The sequence below is a fragment of the Peromyscus eremicus genome, chromosome X (assembly GCF_949786415.1).
Source record: "Peromyscus eremicus chromosome X, PerEre_H2_v1, whole genome shotgun sequence".
NCBI classification, from domain to species: domain Eukaryota; kingdom Metazoa; phylum Chordata; class Mammalia; order Rodentia; family Cricetidae; genus Peromyscus; species Peromyscus eremicus.
Genome location: NC_081439.1, coordinates 62,394,198 through 62,420,332, shown reverse-complemented (window position 1 = coordinate 62,420,332; position 26,135 = coordinate 62,394,198). Strand labels below are relative to the sequence as shown.

Here is a 26,135-nt window from a genome sequence, read left to right as displayed (position 1 = left end):
AGGAGAAAAAGTTTATTGGTTTTTTGTTTTTATATATTAGAGAATAGCAGGCATTTTGATACAGTAGTCAAAAGGAAATAAGAAACATGCCATTTTCTTTCATATGAAAGAACTTCCTTAGCATTTATTGTATAGTGAATCTGATAACAAATTCTTTAAAATTGTGTTTATCCAGGAACATTGTTACTGAATTTGGAAAAGCTTTGCTAGATACAGGATTCTTGGGTTTTGTTGTTGCTTATTTGGTTGGTTATTTGGTTTGGTTTTCATTCAGCACTCACTTCTGGAATTTATTATTGATGATAAGGAGTAAATTCCAATCTTACCACAATTCCTTATACACGATTTTTGTGACATGTCTGTGTAGTGTTTTAACATAGTTATAACTGTTTTAATTATGTATATGCTTAGATTGTCTTTAAATCACTTTCTATCGACTACATTTGTTATTTAAAGTGTAGCCCAGTATTCCCTGTTTCATGTTTCAAATATTTGGAGGGAAATAGACATTGATAAAGCATATTGAAACAAGTTCAGATCCTGACATCTCTCCATTTGGGGTTTGCAGTTCTTGGTTGCTATTTGCACCTTGTTCATTTAGTGACTTGAGTACTTTAGTTGTAGTCTCAAGTCCATGCCATAGACGGCTCTACGTTTTGCTCATCTCATTAGGATTTTGGTCATCGTATCTCTATTTGATACCATAAACAGCCAGGAGCCTCCACTGATTGCTGGAATATGTTTTTTTACTGCTTTTAGAATTTTCCTTTTCATTGACTGTCCCACTGTCTGTTCATTGAAGTTCAGTTCTTTCAACTGAAAGGTGGTGTTCCATCTTTACATAGAACCTTGTCAGTTAACAGTTTCCTTGGTTATAGCTATTCAAACACTGTTTCTATGGTTTTCTAAAGTCACCCCTTCTTAATTGCATTTGACAGAGCCATGGAGTATAAATGCTCCACAATGTAATCCAAATAAGGCAACATCTGTTTCAAAGACAGAACATTGCCAGTGTTTGGTGCTTTCACTGATAACATGAGAGTATTTGTCATCCTTCCCCTGGATTATATTTCTGAAAGTTCTGGTTGATTCATCCTACTTCTTGGTGCTACTTGTATTACAGAAATGATAACTACTAATCATCTGTATAGTTATTTAATTTTGTATATATGTTTTCTCAAACAAGGAAATTAAGCAGCTTTTAGTTAGGAGCTACATATTACATTTGGGAAACAAGGTGAAATTGAAAGACAGCTGATTTCTGTGATTGGCAGTACATTTTCATGAATACCAAGAAGGATGATCATTACAATTCTTGAAGAACCCAAAAATATATGGTACAAACATAAAGGTCGTAAGGGGAAAATTTTCAAAACTGAAAGAAAGTCTTTCCATCTCTCACCTCTGGAATATCTGAAGATTGGGAACATTTAAAAGTTTTTTTCCTGTTACTGTTTGAGAATTCCATGCATACTTATTTAGAGTTAGTATTGCTGAGATGAAACATCATAACCAAAAGAAGTTGGGTAGGAAAGACTTTATTTGGTTTACATATGCTGAGTCACAATCCATTGAGGGAAATCAGGGAAGTAACCTGGAAGTGGGAGTTGATTCAGAGACCATGGAGGAGTGCTGCTTACTGACTTGCTCCTCATGGCTTGCTCAGCCTGCTTTCTTATAGAACCCAGGACCAACAACCTATGGGTAGCAACACCCACAATTGCCTGGACCCACCCCCATCATTCACTAATTAAGAATATGCCCTATGAGCTTATTTGTTTACAGCTTGACATTCTAGAAGCATTTCTTCAATTGAGGTTCCCTTCTCAGATGACTATCGCTTTGTCAAACTGACTAAAAACTAGCCAGCATAATGCTTATAATGTGTTTTGATCATGTCTAATTCCTATTCCCTCCCCTACATCTCCTTCTCTATCCCTCTCACCACTATTTCCTCCAAATTTCACGTATTCTTTTTAAAATTCATTTATTTTCATTTAAAAATTCATGCAATATATTTTGATCATGTTTTCCTCTCCCCCATTCCTCCCAAATCCTTTCTACCTCCCTCCCCATCCAATTTTATGCTTTTTCTCTTTCACAAAAACAGACAATAAAATGCCCCAAAACAAAAAATTCCACAGAATCACAAAAAGGGAAATTAAAACAAACAAGTAAAAGACCAATAAAACAAACAAACAAATGCCCAAACAAAATAAAACAAAAAAGTCCATTTAAAAAGTCATTGAGTTCATTATAAGATGGTCAACCACTCCTAGACATAGGGCATGGCCTTCTGGTGTGGTTGATTTACCCACTGACACTACATTGGTGAAACTGTTTTTCCCTTTTTTAGAAGGTATCGGTTGCAAATAGCTTCTTGATTAGGGATGGTACTCTGTGTCTACTTCCCCCTCTCAGTGCTGAGACCCTGCCTGGATTAACTTGTAAAGGTCTTGTGCATGCAGCCACAGTCTCTGAGTTTATATGTGCTCCAATTCTCTTATTTTCTTTGGAGTCATCTATTACCACTGGTTTTTACAATATTTCTGCCTCCTCATCCACATAGATCCCTGAGCACTGAAGGAGGGGGTTAGATAAAGGTACCTCATTTAGGGCTGATTGCTCCAAAGTCTCTCACATTCTGTACATTGTCCAGTTATGGACGTCTGTGTTAATTACTATCTACTGTAAGAAGAAGCTCCTCTGATTAGGGATAAGTGGTGTACAATATACCCCTAGGAGTCATAATTGCTGTTTCTTTTGTAGAATATCAGTAGTTGGTTTTCCCTTAGCGCTCATGACCTACCTAGTCTCAGGTTCTTGGCCACTTTAGCAATGCTATATATGGAGTTTCACCTTTTGGAGTGTGTCTTAACTAAGAAGAAAGTGGTTGGTTACTCCCATAACATTTGTGCCACTATTGCACCAGGACATCTTGCAGATAAGTCAGTATTGTAGGTCACAGGGTTTGTAGCTAGATGAGACTGATGATCACCTCTTTCTTCCTATAATGTGCAGGATTCAATAGAGAGAGGGATGGGAGAGAAGGATAAAGGTGGGAATATGAGGAGGGAAAACTAACAACGAAGGCCATTTGAAAAACATACAGAGTCCATTTAGTGCTATCAGCATGTATATGGGCGTGGGACTATATGGGAGACATGTAGCTTCTCAGGTGTTGCATATTCCAAGAAAACTGACTCTCCCTATTCTAGAAGGAATTCTCCATATTGCCAGTAACTCCTCAGCTAAGGGTGGGATTTTGTAACCATGTCTCTAATCCAAGCTATGATTTTGTCTGGCTTGGTCTTTTGCAGATCATGTGCATGCAATTACAGCTACTATGGGTTTCTATGTACAGCTTCCTGTTGTGTCCAGAAAGTATTGTTTCCTCATAGGTGTCCAATACCTTCTGGCTCTTACAATCTTTTCTCTCCCTCCTTCTTTCACAATGATCATTGAGTCTTGATTACTTGATATATTATTCTCTCTTATATATCAGTCTCACTAATAGCCTCTCTCACTCTTTCTCTCTCCCCCCTCTTTCTCTCAAATATTTTGAAACAGGGTCTAACAATATAGCATTGCTTGTCTGAAACCCACTATGTAGACCAGGATGTCCTGGAACTCTTAGAGCTTCACCTGCCTCTGTCTCCCAAGTGCTGGGATTAAAGGCATGTGTTATCATTCCCGGTCTCAATAGTCTCTTTTTCTCTGCATATGGACTAGTATAAGAGTAAGAGCTAGACAATGATAGGCCTGAGCTAATGGCCAAGCAGTTTAAATAATGTAAGAGTCTGTGTGTTTATTTTATAAGTGGACTCTGGGACTGGCGGGACTTGGTAGGAGCTGGAGAAAAATTCTCCAGCTACAGACTAGTTTTGGGTCTCAGTGTCAATCATCATCCACTACAAAAACAAACTTCTCTGATGAGGATTAAGGATGTACTGATCTATGGATGTAGCTATAAGTCCTTACGAGTTTGGTTTAATACTGTATCCATTTAGAAAAATAAAAGTAGTTGGCTCTTCCCTAAGGCCTATGTCCTACCCAGCCACAGGCTCATGGCCCCATTAATGGTGCTGACATATGTTACATCTTGTGGATTAGGCCTTAAATTGAATCAGAAATTGACTGCTTATTTTTATAAAATTCATGCCAATATTACACTAGTGGGCATGTTTTGCCAAGACATCACTATTATAGTAGAAGGTAGTAGAGTTTTAGCAGGAATATTATACAGCACAGAATTCATAATGATCTTATAAAGATTGGAATTAAGTACATAGAACCTATCATCTTAACTTTAGATTGTAAATGAGACTTGAATAAAGAGGAACTTCAAATGGCATAGAAGGGGTAAACAGGAAGCCACAATTGTAGCCGGAAGGTTTTTCTGGTCCCACCAGTCCCGCCAGCCCCTGCCAGTCCCACAGTCCCATAGCCGCTTATAAAATAATCATTCAGAGGCTTAATATTATTTACAAACTGTATGGCCTATGGCAGGCCTCTTGCTAGCTAGCTTTTATATCTTAAATTAACTCATTTCTATTAATCTATGTTTTGCCACATGCTCTGTGGCTTACTGGTCTGCTGGCATGTTGTTCCTTGGGTGGCAGGCTGGCGTCTCTCTCATCTCTGCCTTTCTTTTTCCTGTCTCTTTCCTTGGATTTCTCACCTGCCTCTAAGCTGCCTTGCTATAGGCCAAAGCAGCTTAGTTACTAACCAATGGGAACAACATATATTCACAGCATATGGAAAGACATCCCACAACACACAATAGTCCCCACCTATACCAGGATCAGCTGGACTATTTTCTGTGGAGAAGACTATAAGTTGCACAGGCCCTGAATTGTGTTTGGTGGGAAGCCAGAGTCACACTTTGCTAGATGCATTTCCATCTAGCAAGTTCTAAGACAAAATTCTATGTTCCTTTACCCAAGTTCTTGCTTATAGTGGTTTGAATGAGGATGGTCCCTATAGTCTCTGGTATTTGAATACTCGGTCCTTAGTTGGTGGTGCTGTTTAAGGAGGCTTACAAGAAGTCTTTCCTGAGGAAGTATGTCACTGGAGGGCGGGCTTGTGAGCTAAAAGTCCTCTTACAACTTCCAGTTAGCCCTTTCTCTCTGCTTCATGTGCATGGCTGAGATATAAGCTTTCACTTTTCTGTTCCTGCTGTCATTCATGTCTCTTGCTGCCATGCTTCCCCCTGGCCAATGTGGACTTTTATGTCTCTGCAACAGTAAGCTTAAAGAAACTCTTCTATAAGTTTCCTTGGTCATGATGTCTTATCAAAGGAACTAATACACTGCTATACATAGCTGTCTTGAGATCTCACTTACCTGGGGTCTTAAGGAGCATCCAAGTGAATGTCTCCAGAAGCACTACACTTCTGTCCCTATAAACAATCTGGACGGGCCTTCTTATCCTCTCTTATCATCAGTAAACTGCTTATATACACTCTTGTAGTCTCGTGATATTCTTAGATATCTCTGCTTCTCTACCCTTCACCTTGGAAGCATCTGGGCAGATTTACCTGCAATGTTAGCCATCCAAGTTTGTATGAAGGCATGCACACTGTCTATGGACAATGATGGATAGTCTGTCCTAGTGTATTGGAGTCATCTGGATTCTGTGTCACAATCAGATATATATAGGTGCCACCCTTACTACCAAGCATGTTTCACCATATTCACAAGATGTGTCACGTTGTATCCATCCCTGCACAGCTCTTATAATCTGATAGGTATGTTGTCTCCATGGTGTCATGAATTATACCACCTATTCAAGTCATTCAGAGTGGTCTTATCCTGAGAAAAGAGCACAAAATGATGAGTTCATCTACAGCAGCAGGAAAGTTCACCACTCTGCTTACAGGAACTTCATCCAAGCTGGTGGAGATATCCCACAAAACACCAAAGCTTCAGCCACTGTGACACATTAAGGCGTGGCTTATATTCATTGGAATTGAAGAAGGCATACAAATACTATACAACTATCTGGAACCAAAATCTATATGGCCTACTCAACTAACATCATGAGACACATATCTGAGAGAAATACTTTGCTATGAAAACCATCATATAAAATTGATATAGGCAGTTAATACCTGAGATACACAAATATCAGTGTATGGACATAAGGCAATATGATATCTTTGGGAAAACAATAATTAAAAATAGTGATTTTTGAGGAAACTCAGTGAGATACCAGAAGATGCATACAAGTCAATGAAATTACAGAACAATTTAATAAGATGATCTGGGGAGAGAGAGAGAGAGAGAGAGAGAGAGAGAGAGAGAGAGAGAGAGAGAGAATATGAGAAAGCAAAATAAAGAAAAATCTTAGGGGGTAAAGAACTCCATATAAGACATAAGAATACAAGTGAAAACTCCTGAAATAGACTGAATCGGGCAGAAGAAAAAACACTTGAGTTTGAAGATTGGTCTTTTAAAATAATCTAGCTTGAAAAAGAGAAAAACGAGCAAAAGAAAAAGGAAAGACTGATGGAATAGCATGAAATTAAATAACAAAATAATATTCAAATATTCAGCTGATGGAATAAAACCCATTTAATGAAATAAAAAATAAGTATAATTTGTTTTCCAATTTGGAAAGATCTGGACATCAAGATTGAGGATCTTGGAAAGAGAGCATATTGATTCAACCAAAAAGGCTCTTTTGAGGTACTTTACATTAAAACTGCCAAATGTCCATATAAAACAATAGTTATAAGAATAGCAAGAGAAAAAAAAATAAAATGACTTATAACAATATTTCCATTAGATTTATAACATTTGACGTTTGTCAGCAGAAACCATACAGGAAAGAACAGAGTGGGATGACACACTTACAATGTTGAAAGAGAAACACATACTCACACACACACACACACACCACACACACACACACAGAGAAAGAGAGAGAGAGAGAGAGAGAGAGAGAGAGAGAGAGAGAGAGAGAGAGAGAGAGACTCCTCCAAACCAAGAATACAATACCCAGCTAAAATGTTCTTCAGAAAGGAAGAAATGAAATCTTTGTAAGACAAGCAAACACTGAGTAAATTTATCATTGATCTTCAAACATAAATGATAGTAGAAAAAATAAACAAATAGTATTCTCATGGTCTAAATCAGATCTGGCCAAAGTTGAGACTTACATGCCTTCAGGTCAGTCTAATAGGAACACTACAACTCACAACTTCACCAGGGCCTCTGTGACCAACAAACACAATTGAGATATTATTACATAATGATTAGTAAATTTCAGGGTCTGATTATAGGCTAATGTAGAAACACTCTTATCTCATGCTGCTTATTTAAATGATTATAGAACTTATGTTTTACTTTTTATTTTGAGACAAATTCTTATGCTGCCCAGGCTTGCCATGAATTCCTCATCTTGTCTCTACCTCCCAAATGCTGGGATTGCAGGTATGTAGTACAATAAATAGCTGGCTCTTTGCTCTTTAAAAAATAATGTACACAATCAAAACTTCTAGGAACTCTAGAATATCTTCAAGAGACAAAACCTAAAAATCCACAGGGTAGGATGAGGTAAGATAAAGTCTAAAGGCATAAGCAATTTATTCAATAAAATTATAGCAGATAGTTTCCCAACCTTAGATAAAGAAATGGACATGCAAACACAAGAAACGTTTAGAACCCCAACTATATATGACAGAAGAACCTCTCCACAAGACATCATAGTGGAGATATCAATATGCAAAGCATAGAAAAACAAATTAAAATATGTAAGGGAAAAATACCAATAAAAGCAAAAATAGAATAATATGCTCTAAATATGGGGGGAGGTCTTATTGAAATCATTTGTATAATGAGTTATTATATACATTGAGATGATCTCCCTTTAAATACAGGCAAGGGTGATGGAGAAGTATTTGGAGTTCGTATGAGTTGTGATAATAGCCAAGAGTTGAGTTAAAAGAGAATTAAGAACTTGGGCAACCTTACTGTAGGCTGCACTGGATGAGCTAGCCACGGTAGTGACGATGAGGAAAGCTGGCGAGTTGACCAGCCCAGCTATCATCCAGTCCTAGAACCAGGCCTATGGGTTGGCCCACCCTGGCATCCACCTCATCTATGAATGTTGGAGCATGTTAAGGGGATGAACCTACAGATCCAAAACAGCAGGATCTCCATGACACAGAACAACAACAGGATATACAAGAGGAGTCTCAGTGAGGGTGGTGGTGGTGTAGCAGAAGCCAGAGGTCTCGAGCCAGACCAATGACTCACTGCAACGAACACTTGCAACGAGATTCTCTCTCTCTCTCTCTCTCTCTCTCTCTCTCTCTCTCTCTCTCTCTCTCTGTCTGTCTCTCTCTCTCTGTCTCTCTCTCTGTTTCTCTCTGTCTCTCTGTCTCTCTGTCTCTCTCTCTCTCTGTCTCTCTCTGTCTCTCTCTCTCTCTCTCTGTGTTTTGGTTTTTTTTTTTTTTGGTTTTTCTTTTAAGTTTTGTTTTGTTTTCAGGGGAGGTTGCCTGGGCAGAGGGCAGATGCAAGGGGACAGGGATCAGTATGCATGATGTGAAATCCACAAAGAATCAATACAAGTTAAAAAAAAGTAACAAAGAGAAAAAAGAACCGGGACAAAAAAGAGGATCCATTTACATAGCCATTTGACTGACTGGAACTTGGAAGGACTAAGTTATTTGACAAAACCACTAAGGATCACTCTCATTTTAACCACCTATCTGAGAAAAAGCTGTTACAAGAAAGTTCTATGCGATGATCATTTGTGGTTTCGGGGATTAAATCTGGGGTCTTGTGCATGATAGGCAAGCAGTCTGCCAATGAACTACACCACTAGCCTACATGGGATACCCTATTAACAGTGAGACACTGAGTACTCCTGAGAAGGGAGATGTGTGACTTGGTTATTATCAGGAAATACGTGAAACGGTTACTAACAGTAATGTTTATACTGTCCTGGTGACCCTTGTGTTGTGGCCTTAGAATGCTTGTCTGGTTATACTTTATATTTAGGTATCTGTGAGGCAGGAGACTCAGAATCTGTCTGACCTTAAAGTGAATGCTTTTAAATCCCTAGGTTAAAAGGTGATATTACATGTGTAGATGGAAGCATTTGTTGACCAAGTTATCTTGTGCTAAGATAACTGTCTGATGCTGAGCATAGTGTCTTCTCTAGCCCCATCCTTTATTATGGACATCCTGCCTGAGGGATGGAAGACAGAAATATTCTATCAAGTACCACCACAAACTGTAGTTGGTATTGCCCAGTTCATATTCTATGAACTCCTAGTATTTTTCATGTCATTAATTCCGTGGATTTTTCTGGTAGTTTCAGTATCAGAGGGAGGAGGACATCATCCATTGGCAAGGTACCGAAGATAGGGAAGGCACCCTGTTGTGCAGGTGGAATATTATCAGCAGGCCTTGGTTTTATTCCCCTGTTGTAAGGATGCCTCACTAGCAATCTCAAGATAATGAGGTGCTTTTCCATGGCCCAAAGCATAATGGTCAGCTGTATATGGAGTGTTGTGTGCTCAAATTCTGTATGAGCCTCTGGTGCTGAGAGGGGCTGGATAAACAGCCAGTCACCTTTTGAATGTTAAATGGCATGATATCAAGAGGGTGATTTCTTTTATAGAGGGGTTTGAAGCAAATAATGACCATTATGTGTGGTCGAGAGACTTTTGGATACAAAATTATCAAAGACATTACTGTCAAGTTTTACCTTACAGCCCTATGTACAATGACCATTGATCCCTTTTCTAAAAAAATAAGTAAACTGTGTAAATAAATATGTTGCCTTCGAAACTCAAAAGTTTCTGAAAGATGTTAGATTTGAATGTACTTGGTGAGTGTATCAGATGAACCTCCTTGGAAGATGTTGTCATTAATGTAATATGCTACCTGCATTCCCTTAGAAAAGTAGATGTTGTTCAACACTAATGTGCATACATTTTGTGACTGCAACACCGCTGCTGTACCTCATGGAAGGACTGAGAAGCTGTGAGGGGTACCTTTGCAGCCTGTGCTGATGTGATGCGCAAAGGCTGTTGAGAGACCTCTGAACAGAACCGGTTAGCAAAAGATAATAGAACAAGATGGTTGCTGCTTGTTAGTTGAAGAGAACTAGTAATTTTAATAACATTTGTCATGGGTAGTCAGGCTTCAGGGCACTGATTTATACACCCAGCCTCAACGTAAACCATTTTTCTTTGGTATTTTAAGACAGGTCTTTCTGTAGCCCAGACTGATGTGGAACTTACTATATAGCCTAGGATGACCTTGAACTCATGATCCTCCTCCTTCTTCTACTTACCAAGTTCTTGAATTATAGGTATATGATACCACACTGGTCTAAACACTTTTTTTTGACACAGTGTGACCAAAGTTGGATTCACATTTTCTACAGCACTCCTTCCTCAGTCTCTCAAGTGAAGGTAATTTATAGGCGTGAGACACCGTGCTAAGCTATTTGTGTCTATATTATATTTAGTTAACTTTTTTCTTTATTAAGAAGTTTTTTATGCGTTTTACATACCAACCACAGATCCCCCTCTCATCCTTCTTCCCACTCCCCCACCCTGGCCTTCCCTCCCCAACCCCCATCCCCTCCTCCAAAAAGGTAAGGCCCATGGGGAGTAGGCAGAGCCTGGTACATTCAGTTGAGGCAGGACCAAGCCCCTCCCCCTGCATCAAGGCTGTGCAAGGTGTCCCACTATAGGCAATGGGCTCCAAAAAAACCAGCTCATGCACCAGGGATAGATCCTGATCCCACTGCCAGGGGCCCCTCAAACAGACCAAGCTACACAACTGTCTCTCTTATGCAGAGGGCCTATGTCCAGTCCCATGCAGGCTCCACAGCTGTTTAGTTAACTTTTAAGGATTATTGGGGCAAATGTCTTTAAGTTTAGTGGGATGCCCAGATACTATAATTTGATCCTTTCTATAATTAGCCCCATGAATTTTGTGAGTTGATGCACTTAGAAACTTACAGTTGCAATGTGTTATAGAGGCTCAAACACCAGTCAGTACCAAAATTATTTTGTTACATACTTCTTAATTATATAGTTTTTTTACTTTGAGGTTAGAAGTTTTGAAATATCATAAACTCTGGCTTCAAATGATCTAGCTTCAGCTTCCTGAATAGGTGGCCCTATAGATGGGCATGACCAAATGCAGCTTAGTATGCAAATTAGTGTGCAGATTTTGAGTTTACCATGGCATCTAATTATGGAAAATAGCTTTTATTTAGTTACATATCATAAAATATACACTCTCCATAATATATTTAAATATTATAGATGTATGTGATTTATTTTATGTAGGGGTGAATATAAATTAACAAGTAACCTAGGGCTCAGATTGTTCTTCCCAGACCTGGTGTTTGAAATTCAAGTTCAGTCCCCTTTCTATTTTTTGCATTTGAAGTTACCTGAAGCAGCGGAGGGTGGGGGCGGGAGTGAGGTTCAGCAGCTACCTTGTCTGGCAGCCATCTCCCACTGTCCAGTGGCCTAATAAACCTCACCTTGGTCTGGACAGGCACCATTAGAGCAGAGAGGGCAACGTATTTGTGAGACCTCCTGAGCACTCTGCAGAGCCCAGTGTGGTTGGACAGGCATTTCTAATTTCTGTGGTTTGCTAATCTCCTCAGAAGTCTCCTCACTGAGTGTGTCAGGGGAATCCTCTTGGAAGAATTCACCATGAATGGAATGCCATAGCTGTATCCCTGGAGAAAAGCAAATGTCCTCAGGACCCTATATGAAATGATTGTGTCTGATGATAAGGCTTCAGGACGTACATTATGGACATCCTAGAAAAGGTGGGCTGTCTTTTTGGACGTACAGCAAGCTGCAACAGGAAAACTGTTGAAAGAGGCACTGGACAGAGCAGGTTAGGCAAATTTGTAAAAGGAAGATATTTACTAGATATTTATGACTAATAGTGTCACTAACGCCAGTGATATTGAATAGTGGGTACAGACTCCTCCACATATGTCAGCAGTTGTTAAGAGGCACTATTTGCTGTATTTATTATAGGTAGGCATGTGTATAGATGGAGAACTAGTTGGATAGTTAACCTTATTCAACAGGCTTTTATTACTTTTAAACTAATAAACTAATGAAAGATAGCTTTATTTACAATGAGCTACATTCACAATCTTAATTGAAGGATTATGGGATCCTATTTTATTAAGCCAGTTTGTAAGTGGCAAAATCACATTATTTTTACTCTATCAGTGCATCTTTATCTTTGAGAGAACATTTCACATGAGTATATACTAGGACAGCGCACTTTACTCAAGACGGGCAGGCATTGCATTCTCTCTGTATTACATTTATTTATCTCAAATATTAGAGGCAGCACAAGCTTTAAATTTTGCCCAGTTATAACAAAACTGACCTCACTGATGGTACAGCTGAATAACTGTTAACATTAAGCTATAATGTATATTGTACATTTAGAAAACACAATGGATGCTTTTAAAATTTTTTATGCTTCACTAAATAAATTTCCAGTGGAATCCAAGTATATAAATTCTTGAAATTTTACTTCTATATTATAGATATGAGGATAATTTGTTAGTATTAAAATGTTTATGTTTATGATATTGGCTTCCCATTTGTCTTCTCTAGTGGTTTGTTTATTGTAAGCAAGGTAGAGTCAAACCTCTGAACTAGACCACTCCGTGGGTAGAAGCAAAGTTTACTGGGGGAAAAACTGCTGGGCTACCAGCATGAGCGTGGAGAGCAGAAGCTCAGTGGGAGAGAAAATGGACTTTACATGATAGTCAGTGGGGTTGGGGTCTTTTAATCAGGAGCTATGTGTATTTTGCTTGTGGCAGTTCACTGTTGGGGGAGAGAAGGGTGGCATTACTGACAAACAGAAACCCACATCACTAGATTTCTGAGGGATGCTGAGCTTCGGTTTTGTTTCATTTGCCTGATAAGAATCCGGCCTAGGAAGCCAGGTGGTAGTGGTGCACAATTTTAATCCCAGCACTCGGGAGGCAGAGCCAGGCAGATCTCTGTGAGTTCGAGCCAGCCTGGTTTACAGAGTGAGATCCAGGACAGGCACCAAAACTACACAGAGAAACCCTGTCTCAAAAAACTAAAAAAAAAAAAAAAAAAAAAAAAAAAAAAATCCAGACTGGGTTGGGCCCATCACCTTAAGACATTGTCAGCAGCATTACCAAATTTTTGTGACCTTTGTGACCTAACACTTATAAATTGGCAAGTAATCTGGAGGAACACTGTGTTCCCTACGTGTGGCATTTGCTCAGTAATTAAAGTTAAAAATTCATCATTTTTGCCCTTGGACATGAGGCCACCAGAGAAGCAGGATTTTTTTCTTTTGCTATTATTTCCTTTAGGTTCATAGGTGCTGTAAGTTGCTGGTGTGTCCCTTATCCCCCACTCCCGACTTTTACCCTCAAAGTTGCAGGTTTTCCTTGATCTTCCTGGTTCCTAAGAGGAAAATCAGGAGAGCAAGTTACCTGGTTCCTGCAGGCCAGAGTCTTCCTGTAACCCTTCCTCCCAAAGGACAGAATTAAAAAACCAGAATTACCTTCCTCCATCCTTTTAAGGCAAAATCTTTAGAGTAGCTTCTGCATGTAAGTGGCTTTAAAGAATATTTCCTCTGTGTTGGGATGCTCACCCAACAACTTCCTAGGGTTTCCACGGACTCCTCCAGTGAGTGGTGGCCTCCATTTGAGGGTTCCATGGTACCCAATGCTAGGCGGCCACTGCCTTCTCCAGGGGGACCCAGTGGATCTCATCTGGCTTAGATCAAACCATCCCTAAACAAGGAGGGCCGGATCCTTGTGCAAGGTCCCTAGAGCTCCTGAGCACCCTGCAGTTCCATTCTCTAACGTCAGGCTCCCAGGGGCAGATGTGAAGACATTTCTGTCTTTAATGGGAACCATTAAGTCTTTTGTCATTTTGCTCTAGAAGCCATAGGGGAAAAGGTCAGAACATGAAGGGACACAGGGGCAAGGGCAGTGCCACCGTGGCCTGTGAGGATTCTTATCTCCCTAGTGAATGAGACAGGCTGAAAATTCCAGCCTCATCTACCGCCTCACCAAGTTAGTGGGTGGTTGGAATGTGAGTCCCTCTCTTGCAATCTGCCAGTCCTTATACCTGCCCAGTATCTACCTGACAGCTGCTCACTGGAGCTTACCCTTTCCCTTCTGTCTCTCTGGAACAAACCATTGGAGCACAGACGGAGCCTTGAAAGTGGACTCAGTTGACTGTATTAGTAGCTCCGTTTCAAAATGACCAACAGTACCATGTGGACATCCTCACTGGGATATGAACACTGGAAATCCTTGGGTCTTAGCCCTGCCTTGATAGAGCTCCAGGGTATTTGGTTGTGGAAAATAGTCTGTGACTCTTGTTTGAGTGCTGGTTTATTTTTTTACTAAGAAAGCCACTGTCTAAGAGAGTTACTGTGCAGTGTATCAGTCAATCATGACACAGAAAATGAAGTGCAAAAAAACAAAACACAGACAGCCATACACGTGAAACAACAGAATCTTTTACCTCAAATCTTAAAGAAAAGCAGTAGCAAAGCACATGTGATCAACTGCTCAACCAGTGGACAGGAAACAGTACAAAAGAGCAACAACACTAAATGGGCACCAACTACGGTTTCACACTGTGACTGAGAGGCTCTTCCTATGACTTATGTGCACAGTGGATGCCAGGTATGGAGGTCTTCGGGTTAGCCCAACAGCTTGCAAGCTGTCCCAGAGGGAGGTAGTCACCAGGGTATTGTTGCATCAAGCAGCTATCTAGATGGATTACACTGAAAACCTGGAAGGAGACAGAGGTAAAAATTGTATAAGGTTACTACTAATGACTGAGAGAGGCCAGTTTACATTTAAAATGGAAACTACAACAGCATGCAATTATAACCAGAATCCACTACAATTCACCCACTGGTGACTCAGCATCACTTATAAATATAAGCCTATGAACTTACTTAGCCTTCTATTATTGCAACAAAGAAGTGAAATAATTAACTTAACAATGTCCATTATGGCTCACTGTTTCAGAGGTTCAAACCCATGGCTTGTTGGTCCATGATTTGGGCCTATGGTGAGGCAACAACATAGCATGGAGTGTTCAACTCAGATCCAGAGGAGTAAGAGGCACAATTTCCTTGTAAGCAATACTCCAAATGACTTAGAACCTCCTGACGGGTAGGCCTAAAAGTTCTTAATATAGAGAATGCCACCTCTCTATATAGTTGAAGAGGATCATGATCCTCATCTTCTTTACTCTTTCCAAAGTGCTTAGAATACAGGTATGTGCCACTATGTCAAACTACTTCACAAATTCTTTACAATTGCCATTCCTAACCAAATTTAAAGTTTTTGTATGAAACAGATCTTGCAAATATCTTTTAGAAGCACCAGGTTGTTAATTTGGGGCAATATAATGTTTAAATTTGAAGCCTCATGATTATAGTGAACTTTCAAACACTCTTATTTTTAACCCAGTGAAACAAAATAATAGAAAATTCAGCTTTAAATATTCAATCAATGAAGCTGATCTACTGAAGAAACACTAAGTAAATATTCTGTAACTTTCCGGATTCACCTCAACTTTTCCATTTCAGAAGTGGTGTCATTACAAGGTATCAACCACCACTGATAATAACTATGGTGTGTAAAAATCACAAAGATACACCTCTTATTTTAAGACATGTTAAAATGTGCTACTACACTGAAGGTCTATGGCTCAACCCGTACACCCTATAGGAGACAGTCTCTTTACACAAAACAATTCATACCTTTTAGAACTGAATAGCATCTCTTCAGGAGGGTTGCTAGTTGTAAAAATGCTAAGTTCAAAATATAACGAGAACATAAAAATATAGCCAATAATTTTGGCCTTTGACAGCAAGTTTACTGTGCAATTTAACAAAGACTGGCTTTGAATATCCATGTCGAAGGCAAACTTCATTTTCCAAAAGGAAAACCACCTGATGCCGTCCCACAGAGGAAAATTTCAACAACCAATCTGAATGAGAAGTTACTTAGCCTTCTAATAGCGCAACAAACAAGTGAAATAATTAACTTAAGAACGTACATTTTGGCTGTTTTAAAAGTTTAAACCCATGGCTGGTTTGTCCCTGATTTGGGCCTGTGATGAGAGAAAAATGTAGCATGGATTGTTCAACTCACAGCCAGTTCAACAGTGGAGGAAACTATAAACAACTTTTCTTAAGGACAGTTAGCAAAAAAACAACTTTGAAGTATTCCAAACCATAAAGAACTTAAAAATTTGACATTCGATATTTTTCTCAAGCTGTGAGTGCTTTCTACGGTTTGTAGTGAAATGGATGCATTCCATTGTCCTAAGCTGTACCTATAAATGCTAGGATGCCAGGTGCAGGATACAGGTGTGTTAGAAACAGTTCAAAGTCTAATGATTCCATGTTTTCTAGAACTCTTCAGTAAGATGCAGTTCTGCAGAGGCCTTATTTTCTGTCCCTTCATAACAAGTCATGTTCAGAGGAGAAAGCACAATACTGTAATAAAGGACTAACAGACCACCCTGCATCCCAGCATCCCCTACTGTACACTGGACTTCTTGTAGAGTTTGAAAGTCCTTCAGCAACTGACCACCACATGTGATATCTACCCGATAAGCTTCAACAAGGCCCATTTTTCTTTTGAGAAATTTTTCTATCTGTCCAATGGTTGTATTTCTTGAGATTTGCACAAACTTCATTTTCAGTGGTTTAAAATGCTCAGTGTCTGCATTAGTGCCCATAGAACCCAGTACTAAAGAAATATCAGGTTCATGTGAACTAAGGCACTATTCTATAACTCCTTAGTTGTTCCCTTCGCTTGAAGGGCCTGGCTGTGGAACAGCATCAGGTTTTGGTGTTTCCAAATAATTTCCTTTATAGAATTCTTGCCTTTGCTTTTTTTCTTTTTCCTCTAGACCTGCCACTAATTTGTACACTATGGTTTGTAATTGTGGATCCGACCTCAGGTGATTATGAGGTTTGGCCTCGTGCACTACAATGTTGCATTTTGGACATCTGTTGCTAAGTTCAAAATGTTTTATGATGCAACTTTTACAGAAGGCATGAAGACATTCTGTAATGGTTGTTGCATCTATTAAATAGCCTTTGCAAACAGAACAGGAGATGTACGGAGTCAGCTCCGAGAGAGGAACGAGGTTCTTCTGGTCAGATTCCACCGCTGCCTTCTTCTTTCCACTCTTAGGAGGCTTGGATGCCAGGCATTTCTGAGTCCCCACCTCCCCAATGGTGGACTGGTCATCCTTGGCAGCTGGAGGTGCTGTGGTGATTGCAGAGGGCAAGTTCTGGCGTGCAGGCCACAAGGCCTTCTCTGCTCCCTCTGCTTTGGCAGCACCCAGACTGCCCTCTTGGACCTCTGGGCTGCTCTCCTCTGCTGGCCTGGCAGAGGACAAACTGGGCAAGGGCATGGCCAGATTTTGAGGTAAGGCAGAGATGAGAAGTAAGGCAGGGGCGACAGATAGGTTGAGATGTCAAGACAAAGAGATCGAGATCTTGGAGTGAGACCCGAAGAGAAGGAAAGATTATCTTTTCTTCTAGGTGAGACAAGGCGAGGCCAAACCTTGAGTCAAGACCACCTGCAAAATCCTGGGTTGAGGCGAGGCAAGACGAGGAAATAAGGCAATATCTGGAGATGAGGAGAGGCAAAGTCAGAATCCAAGATAAGACAGGCAAGGCGAGACCCCGATTCAGGCCAGATGAGACTCCAGAGTCAGGCCAGATGAGACCCTGGAGTCAGGCCAGATGAGACCCTGGAGTCAGGCCAGATGAGACCCCAGATTCAGGAGTCAGGCGAGATGAGACCCCGGATTCAGGCGAGATGAGACCCCGGAGTTAGGTGAGTTGAGACCCCGGATTCAGGCGAGATGTCTGAGTCCCTGGAGTCAGGCGAGATGAGTTCCCGGAGTCAGGCGAGATGAGACCCCGGAGTCAGGTGAGATGAGACCCCGGAGTCAGGTGAGATGAGACCCCGGATTCAGGCGAGATGCGACCCCGGATTCAGGCGAGATGAGACCCTGGAGTCAGGCCAGATGAGACCCCGGATTCAGGCGAGATGAGACCCCGGAGTCAGGTGAGTTGAGACCCCGGAGTCAGGTGAGTTGAGACCCCGGAGTCAGTCGAGATGAGTTCCCGGAGTCAGGTGAGATGAGACCCCGGATTCAGGCGAGATGAGACCCCGGATTCAGGCCAGATGAGTCCCTGGAGTCAGGCGAGATGAGTTCCTGGAGTCAGGTGAGATGAGACCCCGGAGTCAGGTGAGATGAGACCCCGGATTCAGGCCAGATGAGACCCTGGATTCAGGCCAGATGAGTGCCCGGAGTCAGGCGAGATGAGACCCCGGAGTCAGTCGAGATGAGTTCCCAGAGTCAGGTGAGATGAGACCCCGGATTCAGGCGAGATGAGACCCCCGGATTCAGGCCAGATGAGTCCCTGGAGTCAGGCGAGATGAGTTCCTGGAGTCAGGTGAGATGAGACCCCGGAGTCAGGTGAGATGAGTCCCCGGAGTCAGGCGAGATGAGACCCCGGAGTCAGTCGAGATGAGTTCCCGGAGTCAGGTGAGATGAGACCCCGGATTCAGGCGAGATGCGACCCCTGATTCAGGCGAGATGAGACCCTGGAGTCAGGCCAGATGAGACCCCGGATTCAGGCGAGATGAGACCCCGGAGTCAGGTGAGTTGAGACCCCGGATTCAGGCCAGATGAGTCCCTGGAGTCAGTCGAGATGAGTTCCCGGAGTCAGGTGAGATGAGACCCCGGAGTCAGGTGAGATGAGACCCCGGATTCAGGCGAGATGAGACCCCGGATTCAGGCCAGATGAGTCCCTGGAGTCAGGCGAGATGAGTTCCTGGAGTCAGGTGAGATGAGACCCCGGAGTCAGGTGAGATGAGACCCCGGATTCAGGCCAGATGAGACCCTGGATTCAGGCCAGATGAGTGCCCGGAGTCAGGCGAGATGAGACCCCGGAGTCAGTCGAGATGAGTTCCCGGAGTAAGGTGAGATGAGACCCCGGATTCAGGCCAGATGAGTCCCCGGAGTCAGTCGAGATGAGTTCCCGGAGTCAGGTGAGATGAGACCCCGGATTCAGGCGAGATGAGACCCCCGGATTCAGGCCAGATGAGTCCCTGGAGTCAGGCGAGATGAGTTCCTGGAGTCAGGTGAGATGAGACCCCGGAGTCAGGTGAGATGAGTCCCCGGAGTCAGGCGAGATGAGACCCCGGAGTCAGTCGAGATGAGTTCCCGGAGTCAGGTGAGATGAGACCCCGGATTCAGGCGAGATGAGACCCCGGATTCAGGCCAGATGAGTCCCCGGAGTCAGGCGAGATGAGACCCCGGAGTCAGTCGAGATGAGTTCCCGGAGTCAGGTGAGATGAGACCCCGGATTCAGGCCAGATGAGACCCCAGAGTCAGACCAGATGAGACCCTGGAGTCTGCGAGGTGAGACTGGTTGTTGAGGCAGGGAAAAAGAACCCCGAGATCAGGAAGTGAGGTGCTCTCGTGAAGCAACGTGAGACTGGGAGGCGCTTAGAGGCTCGAGGTGGCACGAGGGGGCGAGACCAGGAAGTTATGCCTAGAGACTAGAATGTGAAACTGGGTCCTGCGAAAAGACCTCCAGGGAAGTCAAGATCAGGAAGCCTGGTACCAGCACAAGGTGAAGTCAGGGACATCAGTCAATGCGAGACCCCGAGGTGAGGTAAGACCAAAAGACAGGCAATTTGAACTGAGACGAGGGTAGGTAAGACCACAAGGCAAAGGGGTGTTGAGCACAAAGAGAAAGCTGAGCACACAAAATAGGAAGGCAAAGTGGCAATAAGCAAAGAGATCGGCCAGTTAAGCAGAGAGACAGAGGGGAGAGGAGAGAAATGAGGCTGCTAGCTGAACCAATGTGAGGAATCTGCAGGGGTGACTGAGAACCCGTTCATCTAAAGCAGTCGGAAATTTCAGAGCTAAACCGGCGGCGGTGGTGGCACATGCCTTTAATGCCAGCATTTGGGAAGCAGAGGAAGGCAGATCTCATGAGTTCGAAGCCAGCCTGGAAGTCTGCAGCCTGCTTTAAAGGAACCTCACTCAATTTTTCTTTTCAAAGGATTCATAAAAACTACTAAAATCCTGCTGTAGTCTAACAAAATATTTTTTTCTAGTGTAACAGGCATGTTACATTTATTTAACTATCTATCTATTTATTTATTTAATGTGTATATATATGTGTACAAGTGGACATGTACTACTGTAGAGGTCAGAGGGAAACTTGAGAATTGGTTCTCTCCTTCTATCTTGTGAGTACAGGAGAGAGAACATACAACTTCTAGGCAATCTTGCCATTCCCCTAGTAATATTCTGTTTGCCTAGAGCATTGAGCTAGATTCCATGTGATGTTGCATTAGGAATAATAAAGATTTCTGTTTGAGCACTAAATATATTTTCCTGTAGCAAATTACATCCATCCAAAATAATTCCTTCTAGAAAATATGAAGTTTCTGTTTTGAAATATATGTTGTTAAGAACAGTCCATGGAGGAAGGTTGGAAATCCAATTGTTATTTGAGCTCCTCTTTTCCCCTTCCTCTCCCTCTCTCCCCCTTTTCTTCTCTCTCTTCTGTATCCTCTTTTCTCTCTCCCTCCCTATGCTCTTCTTTTCCCCTTTACCTCCCCCTCCCCTTGTTGTTGGGTTGTATGATTATTATGTATAATTTGTTTTATATATGACATATCATATATATATATCTAGGGTCTTGTCCATGCTCAGCAAGTCGTCCACCACTGAACTATATACTCATTTTTACTTTTTACTTTGAGACACCTTACAGGGCACTTTAAATTTCTGAATGAGCTGCAGGATCTCTTGTGTGGGTGAAATGATGTGGAATGTAGGCAAGATAAGATAAAATGTTCTCTCTTTCATTTATATTAAGCATTCTGCCTCTGAGTTCCAAGGTGTGATTGTAATAGGAACCCTCAAAATTAGCATTTTATGAAAAATTCTATGCTGGGAATGTGACTAGGCACCAGCCCACAGGACCCTTGGCACTAATGGCATAGTTCATCTCCCAGGAGACTGTCAATTCTAATAGTTTTGGTTTCCTGATGAATCTACACAATGCTTATATCCTTTCTTTCACCTTTCCTATAAATTATAATGCTTTTATAGGTAAGGTGGAAAGAGACTGGGGATTTCAGTCTTCTGAGTTCTAGGAGAACTATAAACAAAAATATTTCCTTCTACTGACTTCTCTTTCTCTTATTTTTTGGTAGAGTTGTGAACCATGGACCTTCGTTTGCTGTAACGTGATCTCCTGTTTCCCACTGGGTGTGAGAAAGAACCGAAACATAGCCAAGGTAACTGAGGACTCAGGATGTTATAGCCACAGCATCTTTAGAAAGGGGCTGTGCTTAGTCTTGTATGAACCTCGCACTGACATTTGGCTGGCCACACACAAGGGTCTCTGGAGTGTACTTTACTCCTACTCAGCAGAGTAGGCCCAGCTGGATAGGAAATCAACAATAATAGTTGTCACAACACTCATAAGTGCTGCCCTGTCCACTTAGCAGGTACACTCATCTTTTCTGTTCTAAAACACTTGTAGGTAAATTGCACCTCACTATTCAGAAGTTTTTTTTTTTAACTTAGTCTATCTATTCAGTGTAAAGGGGGTTGTAGGTGGGGGTTTTTACTCTGCTCTTTTGAGGGTTCAACCACCCAACTCCCAAATAAATCACACATAGAAGCTTATTCTTAATTATAAGTGCTTGGCCTTAACTTGGCTTGTTTCTTGCCAGCTCTTCTTAAATTATCCCATCTACCTTTTGCCTCTGGGCTTTTTCCTTTTCTTTTGTCTGTGATCTTACTTTTACTTTTACTCCATGGCTAGCTGTTTGACTGGGTGGCTGGCCCTTGAAGTCTTCCTCTTCTTGTTCTTGTTCCTTCTTCTTTTCTTTCCAGATTTCTCCTTCTATTTATTCTCTCTGCCCGCCAACCACACTTATCCTTTCTCCTGCCTCACTATTGGCTGTTCAGCTCTTTATTAGACCATCAGATATTCTAGACAGGCCAAGTAACACAGCTTCACAGAGTTAAACAAATGCAACATAAAGTAATGCAACACTTCTTTACATAATTAAAGCAAATGTTCCACAGCATAAACAAATGTAACACATCTTAAAATAATATTCCCCAACATTTCCCCCTTTTTGTCTAAATAAAAATAAAAGTTTTTAACTTTAACATAATAAAACTATATACAACAAAACAAGTAAGAATTACATTTACAATATTCTGTCCATTTGTAGTTAACATATTCAGAAATAATAATGCATTATCTATCCTATCTTAGTGAATCCAAAATTTTACACCTAACTTACTTTCTATCATAACTAAGGAAAACTGCGACTATAACTGTCTGTTCTTCAACTCTAGCAAAGAACCAGAAGGATGTAATATTATCTAACGACAGAGATATTTGGCTGCCTGGACAGTTACCCAAAGTTACTTTGCAAGGTTAGGGTATCCATTTTCAGCCTACAGGTCCAGAATATCTGGCAAACTTTTCAGTGAAGCAGGAAATTTGAAGTACTGTCCTGCCTTGTATTGGCAAATTTCAGCAGTCACTTTCCTCTGTGTCCTGCAGAATATCTGGCAGACTCTTCTGTGAAGCAGGAATTTTGAAGGACTGTCCTGCCTTGTTTTGGCAAAGTTCAACAGTCTTTTTCCTGTATGTCCTGCATGTCCAGTGTGCACAGCACATTTTCAGCAGTCAAAGGCAAGAGCAGTTTCTTTGCCCAGCAGCTAACATTGCCGCAGTGAAAGCAAACTCCATAAGGTGTCCATCATCTCTGAAGTAAATTGGTGCTTCCAGGAGCAGATGTGTCTCATTGTCATGAAAATCTTTAGGTTAACAAAAAATTTTAAATGCCACTTTCTTTGGGTCTTTGAAGTGTTTGAAAACTATCTATCTAAAATATATCTCTATATGATCTAGAAAGCATAACCAACATATTTACAAATTTTGTTGTTATAGATGACTAACTGCTGACCTGTATTTCTTGATTATCCTGAATAGTTCCTAATAATAGCTTTCAAAAACTAGAATTTTACTTTACATTTTTAAATAAACTGCATAGGTATAATACCTTAAACAAGAGTAAGAACATTATATACAATATGTTGTAACAAAAACAACCTTAAATTTGTATCAATATACAAAAATCCTCTAAACAAGAGTAGAAACATATACAGTATGTTGTAACAAAAATGACCTCAAATTTGTATAATATACAAAAGTCCATACAAATACAAAATATTTGAGATTAATAGTTGTTTTTTTAGTTTAAAGTAGATTCAATAATCTACCCTATTATCATTCCTATATTCCCCTAAATATAACAAATATCCATAACCCACCAATTAACCAAAATCTCCCCATACCCCTCTTGGGAATGTGGGCATCGTGTTCTCCAAACTGCTTCCTTCTATCTGTGAATGAAGTATCCTTAGGGTCCCTGAGAGTATTTAAGATAATCTTGAAGTCCTGGAAGACAAGCTATAATTTTTGTTAATAGATATCACTCATCAAGGTTCAGGAGGTCTCCCTTGATCAAACCTGATCCATATTATTCCTGAAGGAATCCACAACCTCTTGTCTCCTGTGGGAACAAAGCTCCAAAGCATTTTTGATTTCCATTTGACATATATATTTGTTGACTTCTTTTTTAAAGTTAAGGGATTCCTAAAGTATCTAGGTTGGTTAAATTTAGCAGTTCATTTCACAATCCCATGTCTTCTGGCAGCTATTGTTTGCTTGTTAGCATTCAAAAAATTCAAAATCAACACAATACTATATACAACACAATATAAAATATACAGATTCCCTGTATATTTCCTGTCTCATGTGGCTTTTTTCTTTTTTCTTTTTACTGTCTCTTTAAAGACTTTGTTTTTTAAAACTATTTATTTCTTATTATGACTGTCCATACTCATTTTATTTCATTCTTAAGCCTATGCACATTACAAAACACACTGCAACCTGTTTAGAGTTTTTTTGTGTCTGGACCTCTTTTATTGCATATCATTTAGCCTTTTTTGACTGCATGAGCCTTTAAATTGCTGAACGGTGTGAAGCTTGGCTTGTAGCTTTGGCTGCTAGCTCCTCTTGCTTCTCTGGTTGTGAATGCCAAGTGTTAAGCTTGCAGTCTGGTTGAGGGTGCATTTTGGGAACTGCATTCAACTTTCTTTGCTTAAGGAAGCCCATACCTGCGCTGCCACAAAGCAGGTATTATTTTTTACTTAGTTTGCTGTTTTTACTTAGTGCTGCCTTGCCAACCGAACAGCAGTGCCTCTTAAAGGAGCCATCTCCTTTTTCTTTTTCTTTTTTTTTTTTTTTTTTTTTTTTTTTTGGTTTTTCGAGACAGGGTTTCTCTTGTGTAGTTGTGTAGCTTTGCGCCTTTCCTGGAACTCGCTTTGGAGACCAGGCTGGCCTCGAACTCACAGAGATCCGCCTGGCTCTGCCTCCCGAGTGCTGGGATTAAAGGCGTGCGCCACCACCGCCCGGCTCCTTTTTTCTTTTTCTTTCTTTTTATTTTTTTCAGCTTTCTCAGGCTCCACATGGAATTGCAGCCCACATTGGCATGCCAATATGTTATTGGTTGTTTTGCTCTTTTACTCTTTTGAGGGGCCCACCACCCAGCTCCCAAATAAATCACACATGGAAGCTTATTCTTAATTATAAATACCTGGCCTTAGCTTGGCTTGTTTCTTGCCAGCCTTTCTTAAATTATCCCATCTACCTTTTGCCTCTGGGCTTTTTCCTTTCCTTACTTCTGTGATTTTTTTTTTCTTTTTGGTTTTTCGAGACAGGGTTTCTCTGTGTAGTTTTGGTGCCTGTCCTGGATCTTGCTCTGCAGATCAAGCTAGCCTCAGACTCAGAGATCCGCCTGGCTCTGCCTCCCAAGTGCTGGGATTAAAAGCATGTGCCACCACTGCCTGGCCACTTCTGTGACCGTACTTTCACTTTTACTCTGTGGCTAGCTGTGTGGCTGAGTGGCTGGCCCCTGAAGTCCTCCTCTCTTTGTTCTTGTTCCTTCATTTCCTCCCACATATATTCTCCTTCTATATACTCTCTCTGCCTGCCAGCCCTGCTTATCCTTTCTCCTGCCTCACTATTGGCTGTTCAGCTCTTTATTAGACCATCAGGTGTTTTAGACAGGCAAAGTAACACAGCTTCACAGAGTTAAACAAATGCAACATAAGAGAATGCAACACATCTTTATATCATTAAACAAATGTTCTACAGCATAAACAAATGTAACACATCTTAAAATAATATTCTACAATGGGGGTGGCCTCAGGAGGGGACTCTCTGGATCTAAGTGATTAACTCAGATTACATCAGCACTTGTAGAAAAGTCAGCTTTCAAGTTGTTAATTTAGGATCCGAATCCACAGCAATATACAGCAAAAACAAAACAACAAAGGCATTAGCTGCCACAGTGCAAGTCTATAGCAGCAGTGAAAATGATGCTTACTAGGAGAAATGGCCGTGATACCGTTGGTTGGGCCTTGAGATGAGAAGGAGAGCATTAGAAAGGAACGTGTGTGTGTGTAAGTAAAACTGGGTATAACAGGGTCCTAAAGGGAAAGAGGCTTCCCTTTGGAGAGGGATCTCATTATGAGGGATCACTTAAAAAGTATCCTTCTGGTGCCTTGTGGTGCCTTTGCAGTATTGCTAAGCAAAGAAATTTAGTGGCATGTTGTCCTAAAGAGAGACCAAACTACCCTTCTTCCTATTCCAGTTGTTTTACACTAGAGGTCCTACTGCTCTTTAGTCATGATTACAAGCAATCAGGAGATAATTGTCATTCAAAAGATATTTTGTTATATTCATATATATCAGGAAGAAAGACTGTGCCACATTATGTGAGATCAAAGGACGGGCCTCTGTGGTTGATCAGAAGGAAAGGAAGAGGGAAAATGTGGGCAAGAACTTTTTCCTTCTCCCAGGGAAGCATTTGTTTATCTTTTGACTTTTTGATAATAGCATTCTTACTAGAATGAGAAGGACTTGATTTGCATTTTTTGATGATTAGTATGTTGAGAT

The 26,135-nt window shown here is 41.0% G+C and overlaps 1 protein-coding gene across 1 annotated transcript; it reads right to left on the bottom strand.

Annotated features, from left to right (window-relative positions):
• Nucleotides 1–15,800: 15,800 nt before the first annotated feature.
• On the bottom strand, nt 15,801–17,795 carry LOC131899522 (polycomb group RING finger protein 6-like). Its single transcript, XM_059251011.1, has one exon. It carries the CDS (start codon nt 17,456–17,458, stop codon nt 16,835–16,837), a length of 624 nt encoding a protein of 207 aa, XP_059106994.1. The 5' UTR covers nt 17,459–17,795; the 3' UTR covers nt 15,801–16,834.
• Between the last annotated feature and the right edge of the window lie 8,340 nt (nt 17,796–26,135).

Excerpts from the sequence above, each read along its gene's own strand:
- LOC131899522 (XM_059251011.1), bottom strand. The coding sequence starts at position 17,458 with ATGCCCTTGCCCAGTTTGTCCTCTGCCAGGCCAGCAGAGGAGAGCAGC.